The 23227-nt window shown below is 49.7% G+C and overlaps 3 protein-coding genes across 8 annotated transcripts in view; all 3 read right to left on the bottom strand.

Moving 5' to 3' along the window:
* The window catches only part of PHF2 (PHD finger protein 2), a 105086-nt gene extending 95428 nt beyond the window's left edge, over positions 1-9658 (bottom strand). For all 4 annotated transcript variants that reach the window (XM_054500479.2, XM_054500480.2, XM_063649685.1 and 1 more), the window contains exon 1: positions 9354-9658. In XM_054500479.2, coding sequence (XP_054356454.1) covers positions 9354-9451 — 98 coding nt within the window. In that variant the 5' untranslated portion in view covers positions 9452-9658. The remainder of the gene's footprint in view (positions 1-9353) is intronic.
* A 5798-nt stretch (positions 9659-15456) lies between these two features.
* LOC134737940 (transcription initiation factor TFIID subunit 4-like) lies at positions 15457-19694 on the bottom strand. Its single transcript, XM_063650134.1, has 3 exons — positions 19624-19694; positions 18857-19477; positions 15457-17102 (listed from the first exon to the last, which is right to left on the bottom strand). Exons 1-3 carry the CDS (start codon positions 19692-19694, stop codon positions 17069-17071), a joined length of 726 nt encoding a protein of 241 aa, XP_063506204.1. The 3' UTR covers positions 15457-17068.
* Positions 19695-20055: 361 nt separating this feature from the next.
* Positions 20056-23227, bottom strand: part of FAM120A (family with sequence similarity 120 member A) — a 114177-nt gene continuing 111005 nt past the window's right edge. For all 3 annotated transcript variants that reach the window (XM_054500474.1, XM_054500475.1, XM_054500476.2), the window contains exon 18: positions 20056-21941. In XM_054500474.1, the coding sequence (XP_054356449.1) occupies positions 21630-21941 (312 nt within the window). In that variant the 3' untranslated portion in view covers positions 20056-21629. The remainder of the gene's footprint in view (positions 21942-23227) is intronic.

The raw sequence follows: 23227 nt of genomic DNA, 5'->3' as shown, positions 1-23227 counted from the left end.
TTTAGTGAGACTCCCCACTGCTTCCCACTTGAGCCTGCGTGTGCTGCTTCATGCGGGGCCATGGGGTCCCTCTCCCCTGGGTTCAGTGAGCCCTCCCAAAGCCCCACTTTACCCCTTCTCCAGGCAATGTGCAGAAGACTAGCTAAGGCTGCAGTTTCTATACTGTTCCAGGATACCAAGTGTCTCAGGACTCCAGGCCTCAGTCTCTCCTTCAGGGAAATGGGCTTGAACCCCTAAATCAGTCTGCACCATTGCTCCAGCAAAAGCAGGTCAGCCCAGAAGGCTGGTGAGATGGAACCTGGCAGGTAAGGGCCTCATGCTCCACTTGACGCTGCCTTCCCACCAGGCCCAGTGTTCCTGGTTAGTGCTTCCTAACTACTCTTTCCAATGGCCCAAGCTTTCCCGGAGATTCATACATAGAATATGCCTTGATGGGGTTTTATAAGGGGAAGGGTAAAATAAGGGACAAAATCACAAAGCTACAATAAGATCTTAGTGATCTGGAATTGTGGGGTGAAGGTGCTGGGGTCAGGGTTCAATGCCCGAGTCTGGCAGCCCCAGGGGTGGGTGTATCAGTCCCCAGGTCAGATCCTGGTCCCAGAGCACTCTCCAAGGCCAATCAGATCCTCACGTTTGTCCAATACCGTGGCCTTGCGCCCTACCCATGGCATGTCAGGAACAAGAATGAACAAGGGCTTTACACATACTCTCCACCTGAGCAGAACCATCCACTTGATGCATGGAGATCAATGAGGCCACGTGCTGCTCACACAGAGCGGCTGGCACTGCTCCATAACTGTGCTTGCTGTCCCTACTCTAGGAATCCAGAACCCTGGCCTTGCTCCACAAAAGCATCCTCAGCAGTGAAGCATGTAGCCAAAAAGATAGCCCCTGGGGAGGATGGTGGTCAGGGAAAGAAGATGGAGACCCACACGAGAGGACCCCATACACAATATGAGAGAAGTCTTACACATGTATGGAAAATGCCTAGTTCGACATCTGATGCAAAAATACTTATGGTTAAAAAAGAAGACAGCAACCCTCCTTCGCAAGTATGCAGGCATGCACTGGGCACACAGCAGCACATGCATGAACATGGAGAGCATGCCAGGGGTGGGCAGCACTCTGTACATGTACAGTTCTGTAAATTCAGTCACCACGCATTAAAAGGTGATTACAAAAAAAGATAAAAGTGCCATCAATGAACAATCTGAAAAAGAAGTTAAGAAAATAATACCACTTACCATAGCGTCCAAAAGAATAAAACATCTAGGAATAAATGTAACTGAGTCGGTGAAAGACTTGTAAACCTACAACTATAAAACACTGCTGAAAGAAACTAAAGAAGACACAAATAAGTGAAGAGGTATCCCACGTTCATGGATCAAAAGACTTAATACTATTAAGATGGCAAAGCAATCCACAGGCTGAACACAATCCCTATCAAAATTCCAACAGCCTTTTTTTGCAGAAATGGAAAAGCCAATCCTCAAATTCATATGGAATGCAAGGAGCCCCAAATAGCCAAACAACAGTGAAAAAGAATATAAAATCAGAGGACTCATACTTTCTGCTTTCAAAACTTACCACAACTTTGCAGTAATCAAAGCAGTGTGGTACTGGCATAAGGAGACACATATAGACCAATGGAATAGAACTGAGAGTCCAGAAATAAACCCCTGTGTATGTGGTCAAAAGATTTTTGGCCAGGGTGCCAAGATCATTCAACGGAGAAAGAATAGTCATCAACAAATGATGCTGAGACAACTGGATATCCAGCTTCAAAAGAATAAAGCTGGACTCCTACCTTCCATCATTACAAAAATAAACAGAAGATGGATCAAAAACCTAAGAGCTAAAACTATAAAACTCTTAAAGAAAATCACAGAAGTAAACCTGTATAATCTTGGATTGTACAGGCAATGAAATCTTAGAAATGGCACCAAAAGCACAAGCAACAAAACAAAAAAGAGCTAAACCAGACTTTATCAAAGTTAAAAACTTTTGTGCATCAGTAGTCATTATCAAGAAAGTGAAATGACAACCCACAAAATGGAAAAATGTATTTGCAACTCATGTATCTGATAAGGATACAGCACTTAGGCTGGGCGCAGTAGCTCATGCCTGTAATCCCAGCACTTTGGGAAGCCAAGGCGGGCGGATCACCTGAGGTCGAGAGTTTGAGACCAGCCTGACCAACATGGAGAAACTCCATCTCTACTAAAAATGCAAAATTAGCCGGGCGTGGTGGTGCATGCCTGTAATCCCAGCTACTCAGGAGGCTGAGACAGGAGAATCACTTGAACCCGGGAGGCAGAGGTTGTGGTGAGCTGAGATCACGCCATTGTACTGCAGCCTGGACAACACGGGCAAAACCCCGTCTCAAAAAAAAAAAAAAAAAAAAGAAAAAAAAAGGATACAGTATCTAGACTATATAAAGAACTCTTATACTTCAGCAATAAAAAGACAAGCAATCCAATGTAAAAGCGGGCAAATGCCTTGAGTAGACATTTGTCCAAAGAAGATATACCAATGGCCAACAAGCATGTGAAAGCTGTTCAACATCATTGGTCAGTAGAGAAATGCTAGCCAAAAACATAAGGAAATCCCACTTTATACCCACTAGAATGGCTTTAATTAAAAAAAAAAAAATAGGAAAACAAATGTTGGCGAGGATGTGGAGAAACTGGAACGTTGCTGAGGAGAATTTAAAATAATGCAGGCCCTGTGGAAAACAGTTTGCCAGTTACTCAAAAAGTTAAACATAGAGTTACCATATGATCCGGCAATTCCATTCCCAAGTATATATCCAAAAGAACTGAAAACAGGTGTTCAAACAAATATTTATACACAAATGTTTATAGCAGCACCATATACAACAGCCATAGGTGGAAACAACCCAGATGCCCATACATTGATGAATGGGTAAACTATGGTCTATCCACACAGTGGAATATTATTCAGCCATAAAAATCAATGAAACACAGACACATGATACAATGTGGATGAACCTCAAAAACACTGTGCTAAGTGAAAGAAGTCAGACATAAAAAGTTACATATTGTATGATTCTATTCATATGAAATAGTAAATATCCAGAATAGACACACCTATAGAGACAGAAAGCAGATTGCTAGTTGTCAGGGGCTAGTGGGAGCAAGAAAGGGCAGTGACTACTTATTGGATACCGGGTTTACTTTAGGAGTGAGGAAGATGCTTGGGAACTAGATAAAGGTGGTGGTTGCTCAACACTATGAAGACACTAAATGCCACTCAACTTCACACTTTCAAATGGTTAATTTTATATGAATTTCACCTCAATTTTTAAAAAAGGTAAAAGGCTCGTTTCCCCATGTGCACATTTCTAGCTAAATATTTTCAATAAAAGCAAACATTCTGGCAATTAAGAAGAGGCTCACACCAAATTGCTTCCTTCAAGATACGCCTCCTTCGGAAAGCTTTGATAGACAGGGACAGATACCACAAAGATTTTTTAGTTCCTATGCTCTGAGATCCAAACCACTGGCTAGAATTCTAAATATGTTCATATGTTCTTCTGTGAGTGACCCAGCACTATGGTGGCAGGGGGGTCCAGGAGAAAAGTAAAAAGGTCCTGTACCCTAAAGCATAGAAGCCAAGTCTCATTCTGGACCCCACAACTAGGGCCACCTACCTGCCACAGAGCCAAAAAGCTGAGAATCAAGGTTGTCAGAAGTTAGGGGACAGAGAAGGAGAGATGCAGAGAGGGAGGCACTACAGCGAGAGACCCTGAGACACTGGGCATATTCAGACCCAGGAGGGAGTTGCTGCAGTCAGCTGCTTGGACAGGGAAGCACCTCCCATCCCCTAGCTCAGTATGTGGCCTTCCTCTGTGACTACATTTCCGTCCGTGTTACACTGCTGAAACCATGGACATGAGCAGTTATCAGCCCTGGTATTTGCTCAGGTCCTTGAGCCAGAATAACCTAAGCCAGGTGCCACCTCCTCACCTGCACCTTCTGGAAGGTGAGTGTGTCCACCTGCTGCAGCTCAGAGTGCACCTGATGAAGCCAGAGACCTGTGTGTGACAGAGGCCCTGGCTGCTTCTGTGTCCATGCTGGGAATGGAGGTGAAAGGGTGACCCACACTATCTGCCCCTCACAGTCGACGTGGGAACCAAACGTGATGAATGAAAAACCCCTATGGCATTAAACCCCGACTGAATGTTAGCTTCCACAGCACAATCAGGCCCATCTGTTATTTAAAAAAACCAAGAGATGGACTTTGTTTTACCCACACCCTGAATTTCAAAAGTGAGATTCTCCCAGAGAACTGTGTCATGGAACACTATTTTCTGGCCCACACTTGCTCCCACCAGAAAAACTCACTCTTTTAGAAGGACCTGGCACATGTCGAGGCACTACAGGGACAGCCATAAAAGAGGGTGCCTGGGGGTGGCAGCATCCACCCAAATCTCTGCCCAGATTTTAGGGCATCTGTGGCCACACTGCACCCAAGCAGCCCCAAACAAACGTGGGCTGCAGTCCAGAAGTTCACATCAAGCACACTTCCAGTCAAATATTAAGTATATTCAATAATAGCAAACATTCTGACAATTAAGATGAAGCTCCTTGCTTCTTTCAAGACACACCTCCTTTGGAAAGCATCGACAGACAGGGATGTCTACTTTACCCTCTAGAAGCTGGTCTGACATTCTTCCCACCTCCTCCAGAACTCTAAAAACTCACACAGGGGGAGAATTCCTTGTTTTAAAATGATTTACTCCTAAACACATCACAACAACATCTCCATGAGGAGAGCCCCTTCCCCCAGTACTCCCAGGCATCTGAGGTTCTAGGATTTAACTGTCAGTTCTGATCACCCAGATTTGACCCACGGCAGGACCTCCTTCCCTCTCGCACACACACTCCACTGGCCAACAACAGAGGTGGCCTGCAGGGCACGGCCACAGCCCCGCGTGTGTTCCCAGGTAGCCCCTGGACATGGCTCTGCCCCAAGGAGCTTAAGACTGGGTGGGCACAATGAGAGCCCAGAAAGGCCAACTCCGTCCCTAGGGAGATGGACACAGAGACAGGGCCCTGAAGAGGAGGGCAGGCTGAGCCCAGACAGACAGACGGACACAGAGGAATTGGAGGGAGCCATGCCAGGCAAGTCTTGTCCACTCTACCTTCTGAGCACTTCCAGAATGTGACCCTTCTATCGACCCCAGTCCCCACTCCCCACCCCCTGGGTACACATGCAGGGTGACAGTCACCTCCTCACTGGCTCCCTGCCCCTAACCTTCTTCCAACCTCTCCCCACAGCAACATGCAACACGGGGGACAGTCAAAAGCTCAGTCCACTCCCACCCCTCCTCTGCTGAGAACACTCCCCCTCCAGGGTGGCTGCCACCAATCTCAGAGAAGCTGCCTGGCTAACCCCTGGGCCCTCACAGCCAGCTCTGAACTCCGTACAGAATACAAGCCCAACAAATATTTACTGAGGTACGAATGAAATGTCTGTCACTTAAGTGACCTGAACAGCTTTCAATTTCTTTCAAGTCAGTTTTACTGATTACACCTCCAAAAACCCTTCCAGTCCAATAGAACAAGCAGCTGAAAGAGGGCCAGAAAGCTACAGGTTCAGGATGTCTAAAACTTTAACAGAAGCATTCCTGCTTCTCAGAGATTTAAATTATTCAAAGTAAGTTGGTGACAAAGTGAGATGCCAGCTCACTTTGCAGGCAGGAGTGGAGGGCATGGGGCCTGGTCTCCATCCTCCTGTTGGAAGGCACAGACACAAGGGAACACAGTGTATGGCCCTAGTGGCTTTATGTAAGAGTGGGATCCCTAAGAGGAGAGGACAGGTCCTCCTCAGTGCTGGTGCAGAGCCACACATCCCCACCAAATGAGGCAGACAAGACACCTCTGAAGGCAACTGGCCTCCAGCGGCCTCCTGCCAGGTCCTGCCACAAAAATCCATCCCTCCCAGGTCAAAGCCCACATTCTGGGACAGCACTCCAGTCGGTGCCAGTGAAGAAGTACTGGGCTGACAAGGATCCCAACCCCAGGAGTGATGAGCCACGGTCAAGATGGGGCTGGAGGAGGAATCTTGCGAGAACTTGGTGAAGGGACAGCTCAAGTATGGCACACACATCCCAAGGACAGAGTGGGGCCTGAAAGGAGGGCCTGTTTCCCCGACCTCCACTCCACACTTCCCCTCCAGCGAATGCAGGATGCATGACCCCAAGGACAGAACACAACAATTCTCCCTCCCTATGGTGAACATTCTCCCCAACCCAGGCCAGCGGGGCAGCCCCACCCACCAGGGCAAGAACACTGGGAGGGGTGCTCAGAGTCCCTGAGTAGGGAAACTCACCCTAGAAGCAAGCTCTGGCCCCAAATGGCCAAAGCTCTATCCCAAACAAGTTCTTGGCTGCCGCCAAAGCTGCCAAGAGCAAAGACGCAGCTACTGTGAGTGTAGCTGATGACTTAGAGACCCTCTCTCCAATTCTCCCCAAAACGGGGCTGGCTGGAGGAATGTGATGTGACCACAGGTGGGACAGACAGGCTTTTTACTCTAACAGTTGTGTGTTTATTTTTATAGTTACTGTGTATGGTAAGTTACAGTAATGTTCTATTTCAGGGAATGATACGAAGTTTCCTTTTAAAAGCAATATTTTCGAGAGTAAGGAGACATGAGGATTAAATGCAATGTGGGATCCGAGAACAGAAAAAGGACATTAAGGGGGGAACACTGGTTAAATACATCTGAATAAAGTCTGTAGTTTAGTTAGCAGCCCGGCACCAGCGTTAACTCCTTCATTCTGGTACTGGTCCCATGGCTGGGTAAGATGTTCACTGCAGGGAAAGAGAGAGAAGGATACAGGGAAACTGTACCATTTTTGGAACTCTTTTGTAAGTCTAAAGTCCCCTCAAAATAAAAAGTTTAAAAGTATTCAAACTTTTAAAAAGTGAGTTGAAATGTTAAATAGGAAGTAAATCACAGTACAGGCGGCACGAAGATCAGGAAAGAACCACCGGGGCCATACGAGACTATCTGGAGGTGGAGAAACCCGGGGTCTGGTCCCATACGTTCATTTTACTGATGAGAAAAGTGATGCTGAGAGACCAAAGGATTTGCCCAGGGCTGTGAGAGCTGTACCAACCCCACCAACCCCTGACGCCTGTCCTCCCCATCACACACCTGCCCAGAACCATTGGGGAGCAGGCACACCCAGAGGCTTTCTCCCCGTAGGGTTCACTTTGGCAGATGACCCTTGGTTAGATGCAGGAGAAAATGACTTTCATGGCCGAGGGAAAGCACAGCTCCTTTCAGACCCCACGGCCACCCCAAATAGGTAAGAATAAATCTGTGCTGATCAACTGCCTGTATTGGATTCAGAGACCTCAAATAAGAAAAAAGGAGATAGAGCCTCCCCAGACATCCCCCTTTTGGGGATTTTTGCATGGGCCAATACAGCAAATGACACCAACCAGCTCTCAGGCCAGCTCTCAGCCCCTGTCGCCTGCCTGCCCCTCATTCCTGGAGTTTTTCCCTTGGCCTCAAAGTCTACTTCAGAACTAGCCTTCCCTTCCCAGAGGGTCCCCTGAGCATCGAGACAAAGGTCTTCTCGCGTCCTCTCACTCTCCCCACTCTGGGCCCCGAGTGTGGGCAGCAGCCAGGAGCTGACACAGGTGCCCAGAAGGTTCTGTAGCGGAGTGACTGCTCGCCAGGTCAGGGCTCCGATGGAGATGGGGGACAAGGCAGAGGCCCCACCACTTTCAGGGCTTTTCAGGGCCAGCTGCTCAGCATCCTTGGATATGAGGAGCCTTAGAGGCTCTCACCCACTTTGGCCTGGCCATGAACTTCTCAATGGCTGCCAGTTGAGGGTGTGCATGTCAGCCCTGTTCTGGGCAGAGCCCGGTGTTCACACTCAGTCTCCCCTGCTCTGAGGGGCTTCCACAGCCCTGGGCATACCCAGGAAGGCAGCCCAGATTTCCGTGGGCATCCCCACCCCACAGAGTCCCAGGCCCTTCTAACAGCATGGAGGTAGGACTCAGAACTGGGGCTGACAGACATAGCAGGCCCTGTCACATCCCAGCCAGCCAGGTCCCCACATGTAAACTGGCAGGACTGGACTTGGGGCCACAGCCCACTCTTAAGCGCCACTGACCAGTCTTGAAGACCCAGGCTTAGAAACTGCAGGAGGATCTCCTCTCTGGAAGGAGAATCCTGGACCACCCACCACCACACACCCCTCTCTTCCCCCAGGCTGCCTGCTCCCGGTGGTTTGCGACTGGAGCCCCAGAGGGCATACAGCCCTGGCCAGCCCCAGGTCCAAACACATCCCACAGGCAAAGTCAGATGCAAGAGAACCTGTTGGAGCAGTTTGGGCGACACTATCACCTCCTCTTCCTCCTCCTCCATTTACTTCTTGGTGGGAAAAGACCTGCCCTAGGCACGGGGCCAGGTCACGGCCATCGGCAAGGGCCAAGAGGGCGGGGATTTTCAGTGTCTCCAAGCGTTACCTCCTTCCCCCCTCCCCATCTTCCTTAGGGAGCATAAGATCATGTCAAAAGCGGCGTTCCTGCCGGGAACGGAGAGGAGAGAAACGGGGAAAGCTGAAGGCCAGGGAGGAGGCGGCAAAGCCACAACAAACCCCCCTTACCCAACTCACAGACACTATTCTGTCACCGCACTCCTGCCCGGGGACCTACAGGCCTGCCGGGTCTAGCTGCTCCGCGGGGGTCCGGGAGGGGTCCTGCCCTCGGGGACAAGGTCCGAGGGAGCTCGGAGGCCACGGCGGAGGGTGGGCGCGCCGGCTGCCACCTCGCCGGAGCCCCCACGGACGCCCCAGCCCTGCCGGAGTCGGAGCCCGCCACTCCCGCCTCTCCCGGGACCCGCGCCGGGCTGCGCGCCCGCTTCTCCCGGCCCGGCCAGCCCCGAGCCCGCGCGGGGAAAGTTCCTGCAACTTCGCAGGGGGGAGGCGGCGGGGGTTCCGGGCCTCGGTCTCCCTCCGGATGCCCGGCCTCTGCGGCCGCCGCGACCCAGCTGACAGGCGGCCCGGCCCGGGCCTGGAGCCCCAACTTCCGCGCGCCCCGAGCCCCGAGCCCACCTCCCGGCCCGCGGGCCTCGCTTTGTGCGCGGCGGCCAGGGGCGCCCAGAGCGGGCCCCGTGCTTGGCGCCCCCGCCCTGGGCACAAAAGGGCGCGCGGCCCGGCACGGCCCAGCCCCGACCCGGGCGCCCGGAATGCGGCGGCGGCGGCCCGTCCCCGAGCCGGGCCTGCGGGCGCGCAGCCGGGGGCGCGGGGCTCGGTCGGGCAGGGTGGCCGGGCCGGGCCGGGCCGAGCCGAGCAGCCGCCGCGCGCTCACCTGCCGTGGAACCAGTCCTTGCAGGCGTCGCACTCGATCATGAAGCGGGTAACGTCGTAGGGGAGCCGGCAGACGCAGTACACGGGCACCGTCGCCATGTTGCCGCGCCGCGCCGCCGCTCGGCCCCGCCGCTGCGCTGCCCGGGTCGGTCCGGGCCGGGCCGGGGGCCGGGCCGCGCGGGGGCGGCGGGGGCGGCGGGGCGCAGGCGGCGCCGCCGCGGCCGGGAGGGGACTGGGACGGGGGCGCACGACAGCCCCCGCGCGCGCTCCCGGCCGGGCGCGTCCACACAATGCCGGGCGCGCTGGCTGGAGGGGCCGCGCCGGGAGCCGCCCGCCGGCCCGCGGGGCTCAAGGCGCGAGTGTGCGCGGGGGACTGGCCGCGCGCGGGACACAAAAGGGAATGGACGCGTGGGGGCGGCGGGCGGGGAGCCGCGGCCCCACCGAAGGGACCCCCGGCCGCCGAGCGGCCTCTACGTCAGCGCCCCGGGTGGCGCCGCCTCCGCCCGCCGGCCTGGGCCGCCGCTCCCGCCGCCGGGAAGGCGGGCTGGGGAACCCTGCGGGGGAGAAGGTGGGTTGGGGGACCCTGCCAGGGGAGAAGACGGGCGGGGGGACCCCGCCGGGGGAGAAGGCGGGTGGGGGGGATCTCGAAGGTGGAAGATAGGCCGAGAAGGGCCCCCAAGGCTGAAGGTAGACCCAGGGGTCCGCGGGCGCGAAGGTGAGCCGGGGGAGCCTTGAGACTGAAAGTGGGGTGGGACCCCGGGGAGAAGGTGGGCGGGGCCCTGGGGATAAGATGAGTTGGGGGAACCCGGGCAAGGCAGGCGGGGAGACGCGGGGTGCGGGAGTGGAGCCCGCAGGAGAGCCTTCCTAGTCTAGAAGGCCGACAAGCAAATACTTGGCCCTAACTTTCTTCTAACCCCCACCACGGTGGGGGTGTTCCGCCTTCTCGGCCGCGCTGCCTCCCTCCGTTGCCCACTGAGTTTCTGGTTGGGACACCACTTCCCCTTTCCCCTCATTCCCGGCTAGGGACTGCCGCCTCCCTCGCAGGATCCCGTGGACTTCCCTGATGCTCAGCCCCAGAGGAAGAGGACAGAAGCCTGGGCCGGGAGTGCGCTGGCACGGGCTGGTCAGTTCTGTCAAGAGAGAGCTCCCTGGCATTTGAGCCCCCCAGGCCCGTGACTTAAGGGGCGAGGAGTACGGGAATCCTGGCCCCCGTGTCCAGGGAAGTGATCCCCCACGGTGGGGAGGAGAAGCGGAGGTGCGCTCTGAGGGGTCACTTGCACGCGTTCTAGAGGAGGATTTCCCTGCCCCGCCAGCGCTGCATCCTTGGGGCATCCGCGCTGGGCAGGGGCCACATCCCTGCCCGCCCTTCCTCCCTCACCGTCTTTCTCTCCCCCTCCTCCCTCAGCAAAATCCGCATCTTGCTGGGAAATGCGGGCCACCCCTGCTCGGAATTCCAGAATCTCCGGACAGGAAATCTGGCCCAGTCTCCTAGCAGCATCCATGACAAGGCTCCTTAGCCCCTCGGCCCCTCACCATCACCGCCCACCTGCAGCTGCGAAGGGGCCGTTTGCTCCACAGCAGGCGGCTCAATTAAGGTCCTTCCTCCTACTGAGCGAAAATCTACCCTCAGAGTCAGCCACCCACCCCCAACAAGTGACCCCGTGGATACAGACTCAGGGCAGTGCCCAAAGCACTGGGCACTGGGGAAGGGGGCGGGGGGAGAAGTAGCTGGCCATAGAGGGAGAGGAAAGAGCAGGAGACCCCCAGTTCCCACACCTCTGGGCTGGCCAGGATGGCCTGCAATAGGCCTTCCTACCTGAATTCCGGTTGTCACTGGTTCCCTTCCTCCTGGGTGAAAGCCTGGAATTTTTTTTTTTTACATACTAAAGTTCTGGGAAAGAAGTAACTCTTAAGGCGTTGTCTACTATTATGTAGATAGAATGCTCAGCCTGAAGGTTGAGAGCCCAAAAGGAGGGTTTCAGGTGAGTGGTGCCCACTTCCTTGATAGACATACTCTTCCTGGCCCTTACAGCAGTACTAAAGCAGTCAGGTGAGCAGTGCCCAAATGAAGCTGGAAACTTCTAGAGGCTGCTGTGGTGCAGGGGAAGCTGCCCTGATGTTGGCAGCCCCCCATCCCTTAACACTCCTATTAGCCTGTTTACAAACAATGACAGTAGTTAGCCAACATTTAGCAAATGCTTTTACCAGGACAGTGCCCTGGGCTCAGTTCTTCACGAGGTTTTACCAGTACCCAACCAGATGTTTGTAAGTGCTTAGCAAATTCCTGGGTCATGATGGCTATTACTACATACTCAGGACTCTCCTTTGGTGCCTTTAGGTATTGGTATTAGTGCCATTTCACAGAAGTGAAAACTGAGGCGCTAAGCAATTAAACATCCAGCCAGACAGAGGATGTCAGCTCCCTGGTGAGAGGGCAGAGGGTGGGAGCCAGTGAGGAGCCCTCGGCTGGTCTCCAAGTCCTGGGCCCCGCAGCCACTGCACAGAATGTGTCTGGAGAAGCTCGGCCTCCCCGCTAGTCGTTCAGGGGTGTCCACCCCACCCACCTCCCAGCCCTGCCCTTCAGATGGTCTCCTGTGCCCACCTGTACCTCCTGTGCTCCACCAGATACATTCCTTTTGTTCAAAGCCCTTCCATGGCTGCCTGTCATCTATGGGATAAAACAAGTGTCATCACAAGCCCACAAGCTCCCTCTGTTTGGCTTCTCCCTATGGCTTCCCCTTTCTTTTTGTTTTTTCTTTTTTTTTTTGAAATGGAGTTTCACTCTTGTTGCCCAGGCTGGAGTGCAGTGGCGTGATCTCGGCTCACCGCAACCTCCGCCTCCCGGGTTCAAGCGATTTTCCTGCCTCAGCCTCCCAAGTAGCTGGGATTATAGGCATGTGCCACCACACCTGGCTAATTTTGTATTTTTAGTAGAGAAGGGGTTTCTCCATGTTGGTCAGGCTGGTCTCAAACTCCTGACCTCAGGTGATCCGCCCGCCTCCACCTCACAAAGTGCTGGGATTTCAGGTGTGAACAACCGCGCCCAGCTGACTTCCCCTTTCTTTTCTCCATCTCCTTCAGGACACGCACCTCCCCACTCCTCCTCCTTCCCTCCTTCTCTCTCACTCCTCTACTGAGGTATTTATTAAGCATCTACTGTGTCCTGAGCGGTGTTGTAGACACTGAGGACTCAGCAGAGTCTCAGCTCTGTTGGAGTTCACATTGGAATAAAGAGAGACAGTCAATACATACATCAATGCATACAAGATGATTGGGGAGAAAGAAGGGCACTGGCTAGAGGGACGCCCCCCTGAGAAGGTGAGCTGCGGACAAAGGCCAGGATAGGACTGCTCACAGAGGGCAAGGACCATAGCGAACTCACTCTTGCCTGGTGGTAGGGAAGGAAAGGCCCCAGAGAGGAGGACGGTGGCCTTGGAAGTTCAGGTAGCATCTTACTGCCTCCCACACCTCATTGCCTTTGGCCCCAAACTCGATGGCCTCCTCTGCTTAGTAGTTAGCCAACTACTAACTGCCTCAACTACTAACTGCCCGCGGCCTCAATGCCTGCCCACCACACCCTCCATGTTGCCTAGGGCTCAGCTGCACTTCAGCACTTAGGAGGCTATGCCAGTGTCAAGATATCCCTACCCATAACCTCAGTCAGGCTGGCATTGTGCAGGTGCAGCATGGGTGGGTTCACAAGCTCCAGGGCCTCCACGCACCTGCACCCTGGTGCTGCGATGACAGTGCCGCTGCAGCATGGATGTGTTTTATTCCCCTTCCTACCCAACCATCAGCATAGCCTGCTCCAGGGCCTGTGGTTCACACATTCACTAAACGTGTTGAGAGCAAGTGCAGGTTTTTTGGCAAAATTGGGGTTACATATACATGATATAAACCTTACCATTTTAACCATTTTTAATGCACAGTTTGGTGGTATTAAGTACATTCACACTGTTGTGCAACCACCACCACCATTCATCTCCAGAAAATTTGCCACAGTCCCCAGTGGAAACTCTGTCCCTTATAAACACCACACCCCTCCTCCTCCAGCCCCTGGCGGCCACCATTTGCTTTTTGTCTCTATGAATTTGACTCCTCTAGGTATCTTATATACGTGGAATCAGACAGTATTTGTCCTTTTGTGACCAGTTTATTTCACTTAACATAATGTCCTCAAGTTTCATGCCCACTGTAGCATGGGTCAGAACTTGCTCCCTTTTTAAGACTGAATAATATTGTATTGTATGTACGTACCACACTTTGTTTCTCCATTCATCTGCCAGTGGATACTTGGGTGGCATCCATCCTTTCGCTGTTGTGAATAATGCTGCTATGAACGTTGGCATGCAAATAACTGTTGGAGTCCCTGCTTTCGCTTCTTTTGGGTATATATCCAGAAGTGGAACTGCTGGATCACATGGTGATTCAATTTTTGTATTTTTTGAGGAACTGCCATACCATTTTCCACAGTGGCTATACTATTTTACATTCCCACCAGGAATGAAAAAGAGTTCCAGTTACTCCATGTCTACATCAACACTTATTATTTTCTGTTTTGTTTTTTTAAAGACTATTTTGGCTACTTGAGGTCCCTTGAGATTCCATATGTTTTCTAGAATGGATTTTTCCTTTAGAAAATTTATTTTCTAAATAAATTGTTTCTGCAAGGAAACAATGTTGGGATTTTCTTAAGGAATGCAGTAAATCTGTAGATTGCTTTTAAGAGATTGACCTTTTAACAATAAGTCTTATAATCCATAGACACAGGCTGTCTTTTCATGTATTTGTCTCTTTTTAAATTGCTTTGAGCAAAGTTTGATAGCTTTCCATTTTCAGTGTACAAGTTTTTTGTCTCCTTGACTAAGTTTATTCCTGAGTATTTTATTCTTTTTGATGCTATTATAAATGGATTTTTTTTTCATAATTTCCTTTTTAGATTTTTTTTTTTTTTTTTTTTTGAGGCAGAGTCTTGCTCTGTCACCCAGGCTGGAGTGCAGTGGCATGATCTCGGCTCACTGCAGCCTCCACCTGTGAGACTCAGGTGATTCTCCTGCCTCAGCTTCCCAAGTAGCTGGGATAACAGGCATGTGCCACCACACCTGACTAATTTTTGTATTTTTAGTAGACACAGGGTTTCACCATGTTGGCCAGACTGGCCTCGAACTCTTGACCTCAGGCGATCCGCCTGCCTCCGCCTTCCAAAGTGCTGGGATTACAGGTGTGAGCCACTGCGCCTGGCTGTTTTAAGATTGTTCATTGTTAGTGTATGGAAACAAAACTAATTTTCATATGTTGATTTTGTATCTTGCTCTTTGCCAAATTCATAGGTTTTGGAGTGGTTTTATGTCTGTGGACTCTTTAGGGTTCCTATATCTTGATGATCTTCCATGATGATATAAGATCATGTCATCTGTGAACAGATAATTTTACTTCTTTTCCAATTTGGATGCCTTTTTTTTCTTTTCCTTTTTCTTGTGTAATTGCTCTGGCTAGGACTTCCAGTACTACGTTGAATAGAAGTAGGGAGAGTGGGCATCCTTGCTTTCTTCCTGATCTTACAGGAAATGCTTTCAGCTTTTCACCATTGAGTAAGATTTTAGCTGTCAGCTGTTCACATATGGCCTTTACTATGTTGAGGAAGTTTCCTTCTATTCCTAGTGTATTTAATTTTTTAATCAAGAAAGGGTGTTGAATTTTGTTAAATGCTTTTTCTACATTAATTGAGATGACCATGTAGGTTCTTATTGCTCATTCTGTTAACATGTGTATTACATTGATTGATTTTTGGATGCTGAACCATCCTTGCATTCTGGGAATAAATCCCACTTGGTCATGGCATATGATCCTTTTAATACGCTACTGAATTCAGTTTGCAAGTATTTTGTTGAGGATTTCGGCATCAATATTCATAAGGAATATTGGTCTGTAGTGTTCTTCTAGTATCTTTGTCTGGCTTTGGTATCATGGTAATCATGGCCTCATCAAAAGAGCTTGAAAGTATTCCCTCCTCTTCAATTTTCTGTAAGAGTTTGAAAAGGACTGGTGTTAATTTTTCTTTAAATGTTTTGTACAATTCACCAGTGTAGCCATCTGTTCCGGACTTTTCTTTGTTGTGAGGTTTTTGATTAGTGATCCAATCTCCTTACTAGTTGTAGGTCTGTTAAGATTTTTTGTTTCTTCATCATTCAGACTTGGTAAGTTTTGTATGTCTAGAAATTTGTCCATTTCATCTAGGTTATTTTGTTGGCACACAACCAATGCAGGTTTCATAGAGTGAACAAGGCAGAAACGTTCCTATCTCCATAGATCCCATAGGCCGGAGCAAGAGACAGGTAACTAATAATTGATAGGGGGTGGAAAATGTTAGAAAGGAAATACTAGCTTGAGGTTGGGTGTGTATTTGTGTATTTGTGAAAGATCAGTCGATTTAGTCAGTGCATAGAAACTTCAAATACTGGGCCCCTTCTTGGAGTACCTGGGGAAATTTTTTAAGCCATCTGGGCTTTTCTGACAGGTATGAAAGTGACCCTCCTTCTTGACCATCTCTAGGATGGACCTGTGATGTTTGGATGCAGTGAGCTTGTGGACAAGTCTCTGAGCCAGGTGACCACATTATTTACTACTATCCAAAAGGGTGCTGTTAATAAAGCACCAAAACAGGGGCAAACTGAAGCTATCCTGGGCAAATTGAGACTGATGTGACCCTCCCTATAGCCCATACTGGCATCAGTTGAGTTTGTAGGGATGGACATTCACAAATGCCAGGAGTAGGCATGGTTTCATGAGGTCAGGATGGGTCTGCACAGGTGCCTCCAGCTGTTTGCTTCCTGAACTGATGGAACTTGCTGGGCACAGCATGGGAAAAGGCCATCCTGGTCGGCCATCCTGGTCCACCCAAGGTGCCTGGAATCTGCTTGGGTAGCTCCCACCTGCCCTCTAGGTCATTCTTCAGAGAGGCTTCCCTGACACCTTCCTCTACCCCCACCCATGTAAGTTCCTCCTTTCCTCTGCATTTGTCCTTCATAGAACTTACTACCACTGCTGTTGCATTTTTATTTTTTTCTTGAGTGCGTTTTCACATGGCTGTTCTTTACAAACTCTGGTGAAGTCCCACAGCCAGTTCAGCACAGGGCAAAGCACATTAATGAAAAGCTTATTTTGTCCCATCTGCAGGTCTTTGGTCAACTTAGCCTGAGCCGTGTTAGAGCCAAGACTGGAAGCTTCCCTGGGGTACAGGGAGGAGTAACCAGACAGCTAGGGGACCAAGGTGGGGAGGATGAGGGCAGGGCTGGCAGGCTGGCCAGCAGCAGGCTCCTGGCAAAAAGCCTTCTGCACCGTCTACTCCACAACGTGGGGAGCCAAGTAGCATAGGACTTTTGTCCAAGATATAGTGAGTAGGGGTAGGGAGTTGAGGCTAACAAGAAAGTAATGCATTCTCAGAAGAACTGAAAGTAGAATAAAACGGAGGGAGGGATGAGAGTCACCCCTAAGGTTACTGTCCATCATTAAACAGCTATATTCTGCTGTCTGCCCCATGCAGTGCAGAGGTGGGCTCCCTCTGAGCAGGGAGAAGGAATGCAGGGCAAGGAGGGGTGTCCTGGAAGGCAGAGCAGCCTAGCACTACCTTGGTCCTTGTTGGTGATGGTATAGAGAAAGGTACAGACAATGAATTATTTCTTAAAATTCTTACCTTTGGCCTGATTGTTTGGGAGATCATAAAACAGCCAGGAGAGACATTAGAAGTTCCCTGTCAATTGAAAAATGAAGAAATTATGGGCAAATTAAATGTAAGAGGGGAAATGTTCACCCTCACTAGAAATCAAAGTCATGCAAATAAAAACCCATTTTTTAACCTGTCAAATTGGCAAACACCAGTGCCTTGACTGTGCCCAGCAGCCAGGCTAGTACAGACAAAGAGCTCCTGGACCCTGGATACCAAGCAGCGTTCCGGGGCTGAATCAGCAGGAGCACCAAAAGACTCCCTTCCCTCACCCTTCCCCCACCCTTCCCCACTGGGAGATCCTTCTGGTGAAATGCTAACCAGGAATATTGATACTGGTCCTCACAAGACTCACCTACAGGGTAGCATGGATACCTGGAGCCCACTGGGCATCCAAGCACAACCCATCCTGCCTCAAAGCCTTCAACAGACCACAGCACTGGAGGATACAGCAAGCCCTGTCCTCGGGGTGGCCATGGGCTTCTCCGCTCTCCATGGATTCCCCTTGGCTGGGTGCTCCATCCGCTGCCCCTGGCCCAGACCTGTATTCCCAGATAGCCTCCACTCATGGCTGCATCACTTGCCCATGCCACCCATCTCCCCATCTTTTCTCATTTTCTTGCTTGAAATATTTTTATTTGTACACATGTATGTTGTCCCCCTACTCAAATGTAAATGCCAGAAAGGCAGGGGCCTTGACATCTTCTGTCCCATGGGGCCTAGGGCTGGGCCTGACACGGACTCTCCGCAAGTGCTTGCAGAACAAGGTAATGTCCAACCATGCTGGTGGGGAAAGACTGAATACGTTACGGTGCAGCCCCACTGTGGAGTCTGTGGAACTATGTCAGAATATGGAATGGTAGGGAAAGGCAATCATCAAATGATGCTAAGTTGGGAAAATGTTACAAAATATTAACATGATTTTTTTTGTATAAGAAAAAAATCTATATATTGTATAGAAGGAGAGACCAAATGTTAAAAACAGGTGTCTCAGGATGGAGGAATTACCGAGGACTTCTTTTCCTTTTTGTGTATCTAGCCAGTATTTCTTAAACTTACCACAATAAACAAATATTGCTTTTGAAACAAGAAAAAAAATCAGTAAAACCTATTTTTTTGAAAAGGAAGAGGATAAATGGCCAGGCAGCAGAGCATACCACTTGCCCCAGGATATCATGCTGCCAGGAAGGAGAAACACCAGCATCACCATTCAGTCCAGCCCGCACCAGTGCCACCCACAGCCACTGGCCCCTGGGCCCATGACAGCATCGCCCTTGGGCCTTCCCCTGCAATTCTGGTGGTGTGGGAGGAGTGGCCAGCATGGCTCCAGCAAGGAGGGGTGTCCTTGGCCTCCTTGTTCCAGCCACAGGGTCGCTGGAGCCCCAGCACCCTCTCCCTTCCTCTCTCCTTAATGCCCACGCCTGCACCTACTGGGGCTTTAGGAGCGGGTGGACAGACCCAACTTCGAGCTAAGGGTTGGGTTGCAGCCCAGTCCCTGCTGAGAGTGACTTAGAGCAAGCTGTGCTGCTCTCTCACCTACAGCAATTGCAACTAAGAGATGAGAGCCACCGGAAGGAAGGAGCACCTGCTTGTCAGGGAGCAGAGAGGGACCCTTGACATGCGCGCACTCCTGCTGCTGAGAATGTACCGTTCAGAAGCCTGTCCCTCTCCCCTCTTAAAGCCAGAGGGCTGTCCCTGTCAGCTTGCTATTCTCAAGTGGCGTGGGCCTGCCCCTTGAGAGAGGGAAGAAAAGCGCGTGGTTGTCACGGTGAGAGAGGTACCGCCTAGCAATGGGTGGTGGAAGCTGGTGGGCCTGGAAAGTGTTCCTCCACAACGCTGTCCCTCTGCGAGGCACGTGCGATCCAGAGTGGGTTAGACTCGTTCCCGTCACAGGCAGGGTCGTCAGTGGAATGGTGTTTTTGAAAGATGGAGACGTCCGGGCGCCCCATCTTCTCATAGCACAGAGAAGGGCTGGCTGGCCCGCCACCGGGAGGCTGGCGCAGAGGGACTCAGCCGCGGCCCCGAAACAGCGGGCCACCGTCAGGAACGGGCGAGTCAGGGTGGGAAGAGGCCCTGGAGTGAGTGAGGCTAGCTTCACTTCCTTCAAACTCTGAAGGCCCACCCCATAAAAAGAAGGAGTAAATTCGTCTGGGGTCTGAACAGCCAGGACCAAGAGCGCTCTCAGGGTGTTGGAGAAACTGGCTCGGCTCGGGCCTTGCTGGGACTCGGGCTCCCAGGGTCTGCTCGGTCCCTCTCGGGGCACACGGGTCTTTGCTGGGCCCGGCGCCGGCCCCGCACAGAGAACCGGCTTCAACGGCGCAGTCCCAACCGCCGAGAGGAAAGAGCTGGGAGTAGGCCTCACCGACAAGGCCCCGCCTCGCGGGCTGCGCGCGCACCGGGGCCTGCGCGGTGGCGGACGGGGAAGCGCCACGCAAGGCCCCGCCCCGCCCTTCCACAGGAAGGAAACGCGCCCCCGGGCGAGCGCCAGCCCCTCCCTGGAGCGGGATCGCCACAGCTCTCGGGGCCGCCTCCGGCGCCGTTAGCCCACCATCCCCCGCTAGAGGGCAGCATGGGGCGCTTTCTCCAGGCGCTCGGCGGACCTGGGTACGGGGACCTCATATCAGGCTGCAGAGAAGAGCCTTCAGTCAAAAGGATGGCATGAAAAACGGACTATACTTGTAACATCCAGCTTTTAAAACGTGGTAGAGTCAAATTTATTGCTTCCTCAGGGCTTAAAAAAACTTTCTGTAAGTCTGCTTTATCAGAGAGAATTTTTTTTATCCCCTTGGTTGCTTGAAACTGAACTATCAAACAAATTAATCATAGATTAATGTTCCTCTAAGCCGGAAACCTGGAATTACTTTGAAAAGGTAAAATATTTTTAAACTTTGGTTTTCTGATCTTTTCAGTAGTTGTTTCGATTTGAATTAAACCTCGATAAAATTAGCTTTTACAAGTGAATTTAAAAGCCACGCCATACTTTATACTAAAAGAATAAAGATTTTTATTAAGCATTGTAAGTTGCATTCAATAGCCTTCAGATACACCACACCACAATCCATCGACAGTCAATCAAACCCAACAGCAGTTCATTCTTGCACAATCCATGAGTTAGGGCAAAACTCCCTTCAACTTACAGTAAGATCCTACTTAGCTCTTGCGGGCAGGGGTTGGGGAATTACACCTCATTTCTGATCACTAATGTGATGAAGAGCATCAGAAGTATATGAAAACGATAAGAAGTGATTCTGATTTCAAAGTACATTGTTTGGAAACATTAACAAAAACATCAAAATGATAGAAGTATACCTGCTTCTACTAAATTCTTGATGGGAAAGTTCTCAAGAACAAGCAATTTGTTTCCTGCTACAGAAGGGGGGGGTGGTTTTTTTTTTTTAAGATCAAAGGGTTTTTTTTCACAGAATTTCATATTTGCTAATATGAAGGCATAAAACAGCAACAAAGAACAATAATGCATACAGCAGTGAATACACCAGGGTAATGTTGATATTCGAAACGGCTAGATAATTTTTGGGGGGCTTTAGAATAAATGCAACAGAGGTCAATAATCACAAAATTTTAAGGTTAGAGCAAGATCAGTCAATGACTAAACAGAGTTAACATCTTTTATAGGACTATTACTGATTATTAGCATTTTTGTTTTGCAAATGGGCACATACTGGTAAGAATGGAAGAAAGGACGATAACATGCATATTAACTACACACTTTAAAAATTATGAACCATGCAGAAGTTTAGCTCAAGTAGTAGTACTAATGGTCTACATCCGATTCAAAACCACATAGTTCATTGATCACAGATGCATGGTATTAGTCACGAAAGTTTCAGAACACATTGTGTTGATTTTGAAAGGTCATTTGCATCTTCTATGATTTCAACTTTATCTCCATTTAACTTGCTTGTAAAGTATGTATGATGTATTGTATATTTAAAATCAGCAGAACGGCAATATTACTCTATTAATTTTTTAGTTTTGATAGTTGCACTTTTTTTTTTTTTAACACAAAAGAACCACATCAACAGTGATGAAATTTAAGAAAGAAAAACTGTGGTTGTGCCTTATTTCTTTCATAATCATAAAAATCAAAGCCTTAAAGAAAGCTTCATTGTGAAACAGTAATGCAAAATCAAATATAATGGCATACATATGGTGCCAAATGCTAAAAATTATATTTTAAGCTATATATACTTAAAGACTGCCAAAATTTGTTTTCTTTATAGTTCAAGAAACACAACTATAGGCTTTTGTCATAACCAGTTTAAACTTTATGTGTACTTCATTTTAAGTGCGGGAGTCAAATGCTCTTCATTTTCTTTCTCTTTTTTGTTTTATTGTAGCATTTTGACTACAACTGGTTAAAACTAAAAATGTGTTGTTTAAATCTCTGATATCAAAGAGGGATCTGAATTTCCAAAGTCCTCATTTTTCTCTTACGGAAAGGACAAAATGTACATAACTGCAGGCTCTCTTTCTCTCCAGATATTCCTAAATCCTTACCCTTCCAGCATCCTTCACCCTCTATAAAAAATAAGTTTACTCTTCTTTATTTAAGACAGCTGCCTCCAGAGCAGCTTCTCTGCGGCAAGCGCTGTCTGTACTTAGTGCATTTAAATGAGGATTTGTATTGCACGTTTTAGAGTCATTATTCAAGGCACTTTCAGAGTGGCTGGGGGCCCTGGCGTCACCCGTGCTCCCGTTCATCTGGGGAGCCGGCTTCTCCTCAGCCATCACTCCGTTTTCAGCCAGGGACCCGTCTGAAGACATAGCAGAGGACTTCAATTCCCCAGATTTTGACTTTAGTTCTTTGGCCACTTCTTCTGCTGAAGCAGCATAAGGAGGTCTGCCCTGTTTAAAATGAAGGACAACAAATGAGAAGGTGGTTTCTGATAAACAGAAGAGAGAGGATGCCAATTTTGGCCTAATGACATTCTCCGCAGATTCAAGAGCAGAAAATGCCCAGCTGGGTCCCTCTAACCCTGTCTTTGCTTTGACTTTTGGGCGGTAGATGCTCTACCTGTCTCAGTCAGTTCCCTCCATGGCCCCTTCCCTCAACTCCTCTGTAGTTAACACCCTGAAAATGAGGGTGATTCCCCCTTCAGGAGCTCTGTCTAATCCTTTGTATGGCACTAAATTGTTTAAAGTAACAAATGCCCCTCAATAAGTCCTCTCTAAAATTGCGACTGTTCCCACTGCCACAAAACAAACAGGGTCTCCCACATCTGCCTGTGACGTGCAGCAGCACACACACCCTATTTCTCCTGGGGAAATACAGTCATTGCTAGGGAACCTCACAAGAAATCTGCACTGATAATTGCCATGTGTTTGTGAAATATCTCTTCTGAATGGGTCTTGCCCACTCCTCTGAACAGATTTAAAAATAAGCCTCTGAAAAAAATGCTCCTTGAGACTAATCCAGCACATTTTCTGAAAGACATGACTCTCTGTGAAGGCAGTGAAGACAGATCTTGAATCGCTTCTATCATTAGACCAGGGCTCCTCAACCTTAGCATATGATACAGTGGCTCTGTCCACTCTCCGTGATGGGGCTGTCCCACACACCGTAGGGTGTTTAGCAGCATCCCTAGGCTTCACCTGTTAAAATCCAGTGCCCACACCAAGTCATGACAATCAACGTCTCCAAATGTCCCTTGGGAGACAATCACCAGGGCTGAGAGCCACTGTCATAGACTGACTCAGTGCTGAAGAAAACATGGATGTTTTTCACCTTCAAACAGTCATTTTACAGACGAGAACAGGAATCTTCCAGCTCGTCATCACATCCCCTTCCCAACAAAGATGGTGGTACCTTCCAGCATCTTCTAGGCTTCCTATTCTGAAAACCAGGGTATTTGCCTTGTTGATGACAAAGTCATCAACCCAGATGGAGATGTGACCCTTGCCTAAGGAATGACCTCCATAAACCAAGGGTCCCCACATACTCTCCTACAACATCCTCTATTTTAGCTTCCAACCCTAAAGTTCAGAAATATTAACGCACCCTTCTCCATGAATCAATGCAATTGTCATTTTCTTTGAACCTTGAAACAAATAATATAAAACATAAAAATATAGCAGGACCGCTGGGCATGGTGGCTTACGCCTGTAATTCTAGCACTTTGGGAGGCCAAGGC

The sequence above is a fragment of the Pongo pygmaeus genome, chromosome 13 (genome assembly GCF_028885625.2).
Source record: "Pongo pygmaeus isolate AG05252 chromosome 13, NHGRI_mPonPyg2-v2.0_pri, whole genome shotgun sequence".
In the NCBI taxonomy this organism is placed as follows: domain Eukaryota; kingdom Metazoa; phylum Chordata; class Mammalia; order Primates; family Hominidae; genus Pongo; species Pongo pygmaeus.
This window is presented reverse-complemented; position numbering and strand designations above follow the sequence as displayed.

Bases quoted from the DNA above. Each gene is read 5' to 3' on its own strand.
- LOC134737940 (XM_063650134.1), bottom strand. From the start codon at position 19,694: ATGAGGTCCCCGTACCCAGGTCCGCCGAGCGCCTGGAGAAAGCGCCCC. The intron at 19,478-19,623 runs GTGGGCTAACGG...GCCACCGCGCAG, and splicing joins CTGCCCTCTAGCGGGGGATG to GCCCCGGTGCGCGCGCAGCC. The intron at 17,103-18,856 runs GTACCTCTCTCA...TTCAATTGACAG, and splicing joins CCACCACCCATTGCTAGGCG to GGAACTTCTAATGTCTCTCC.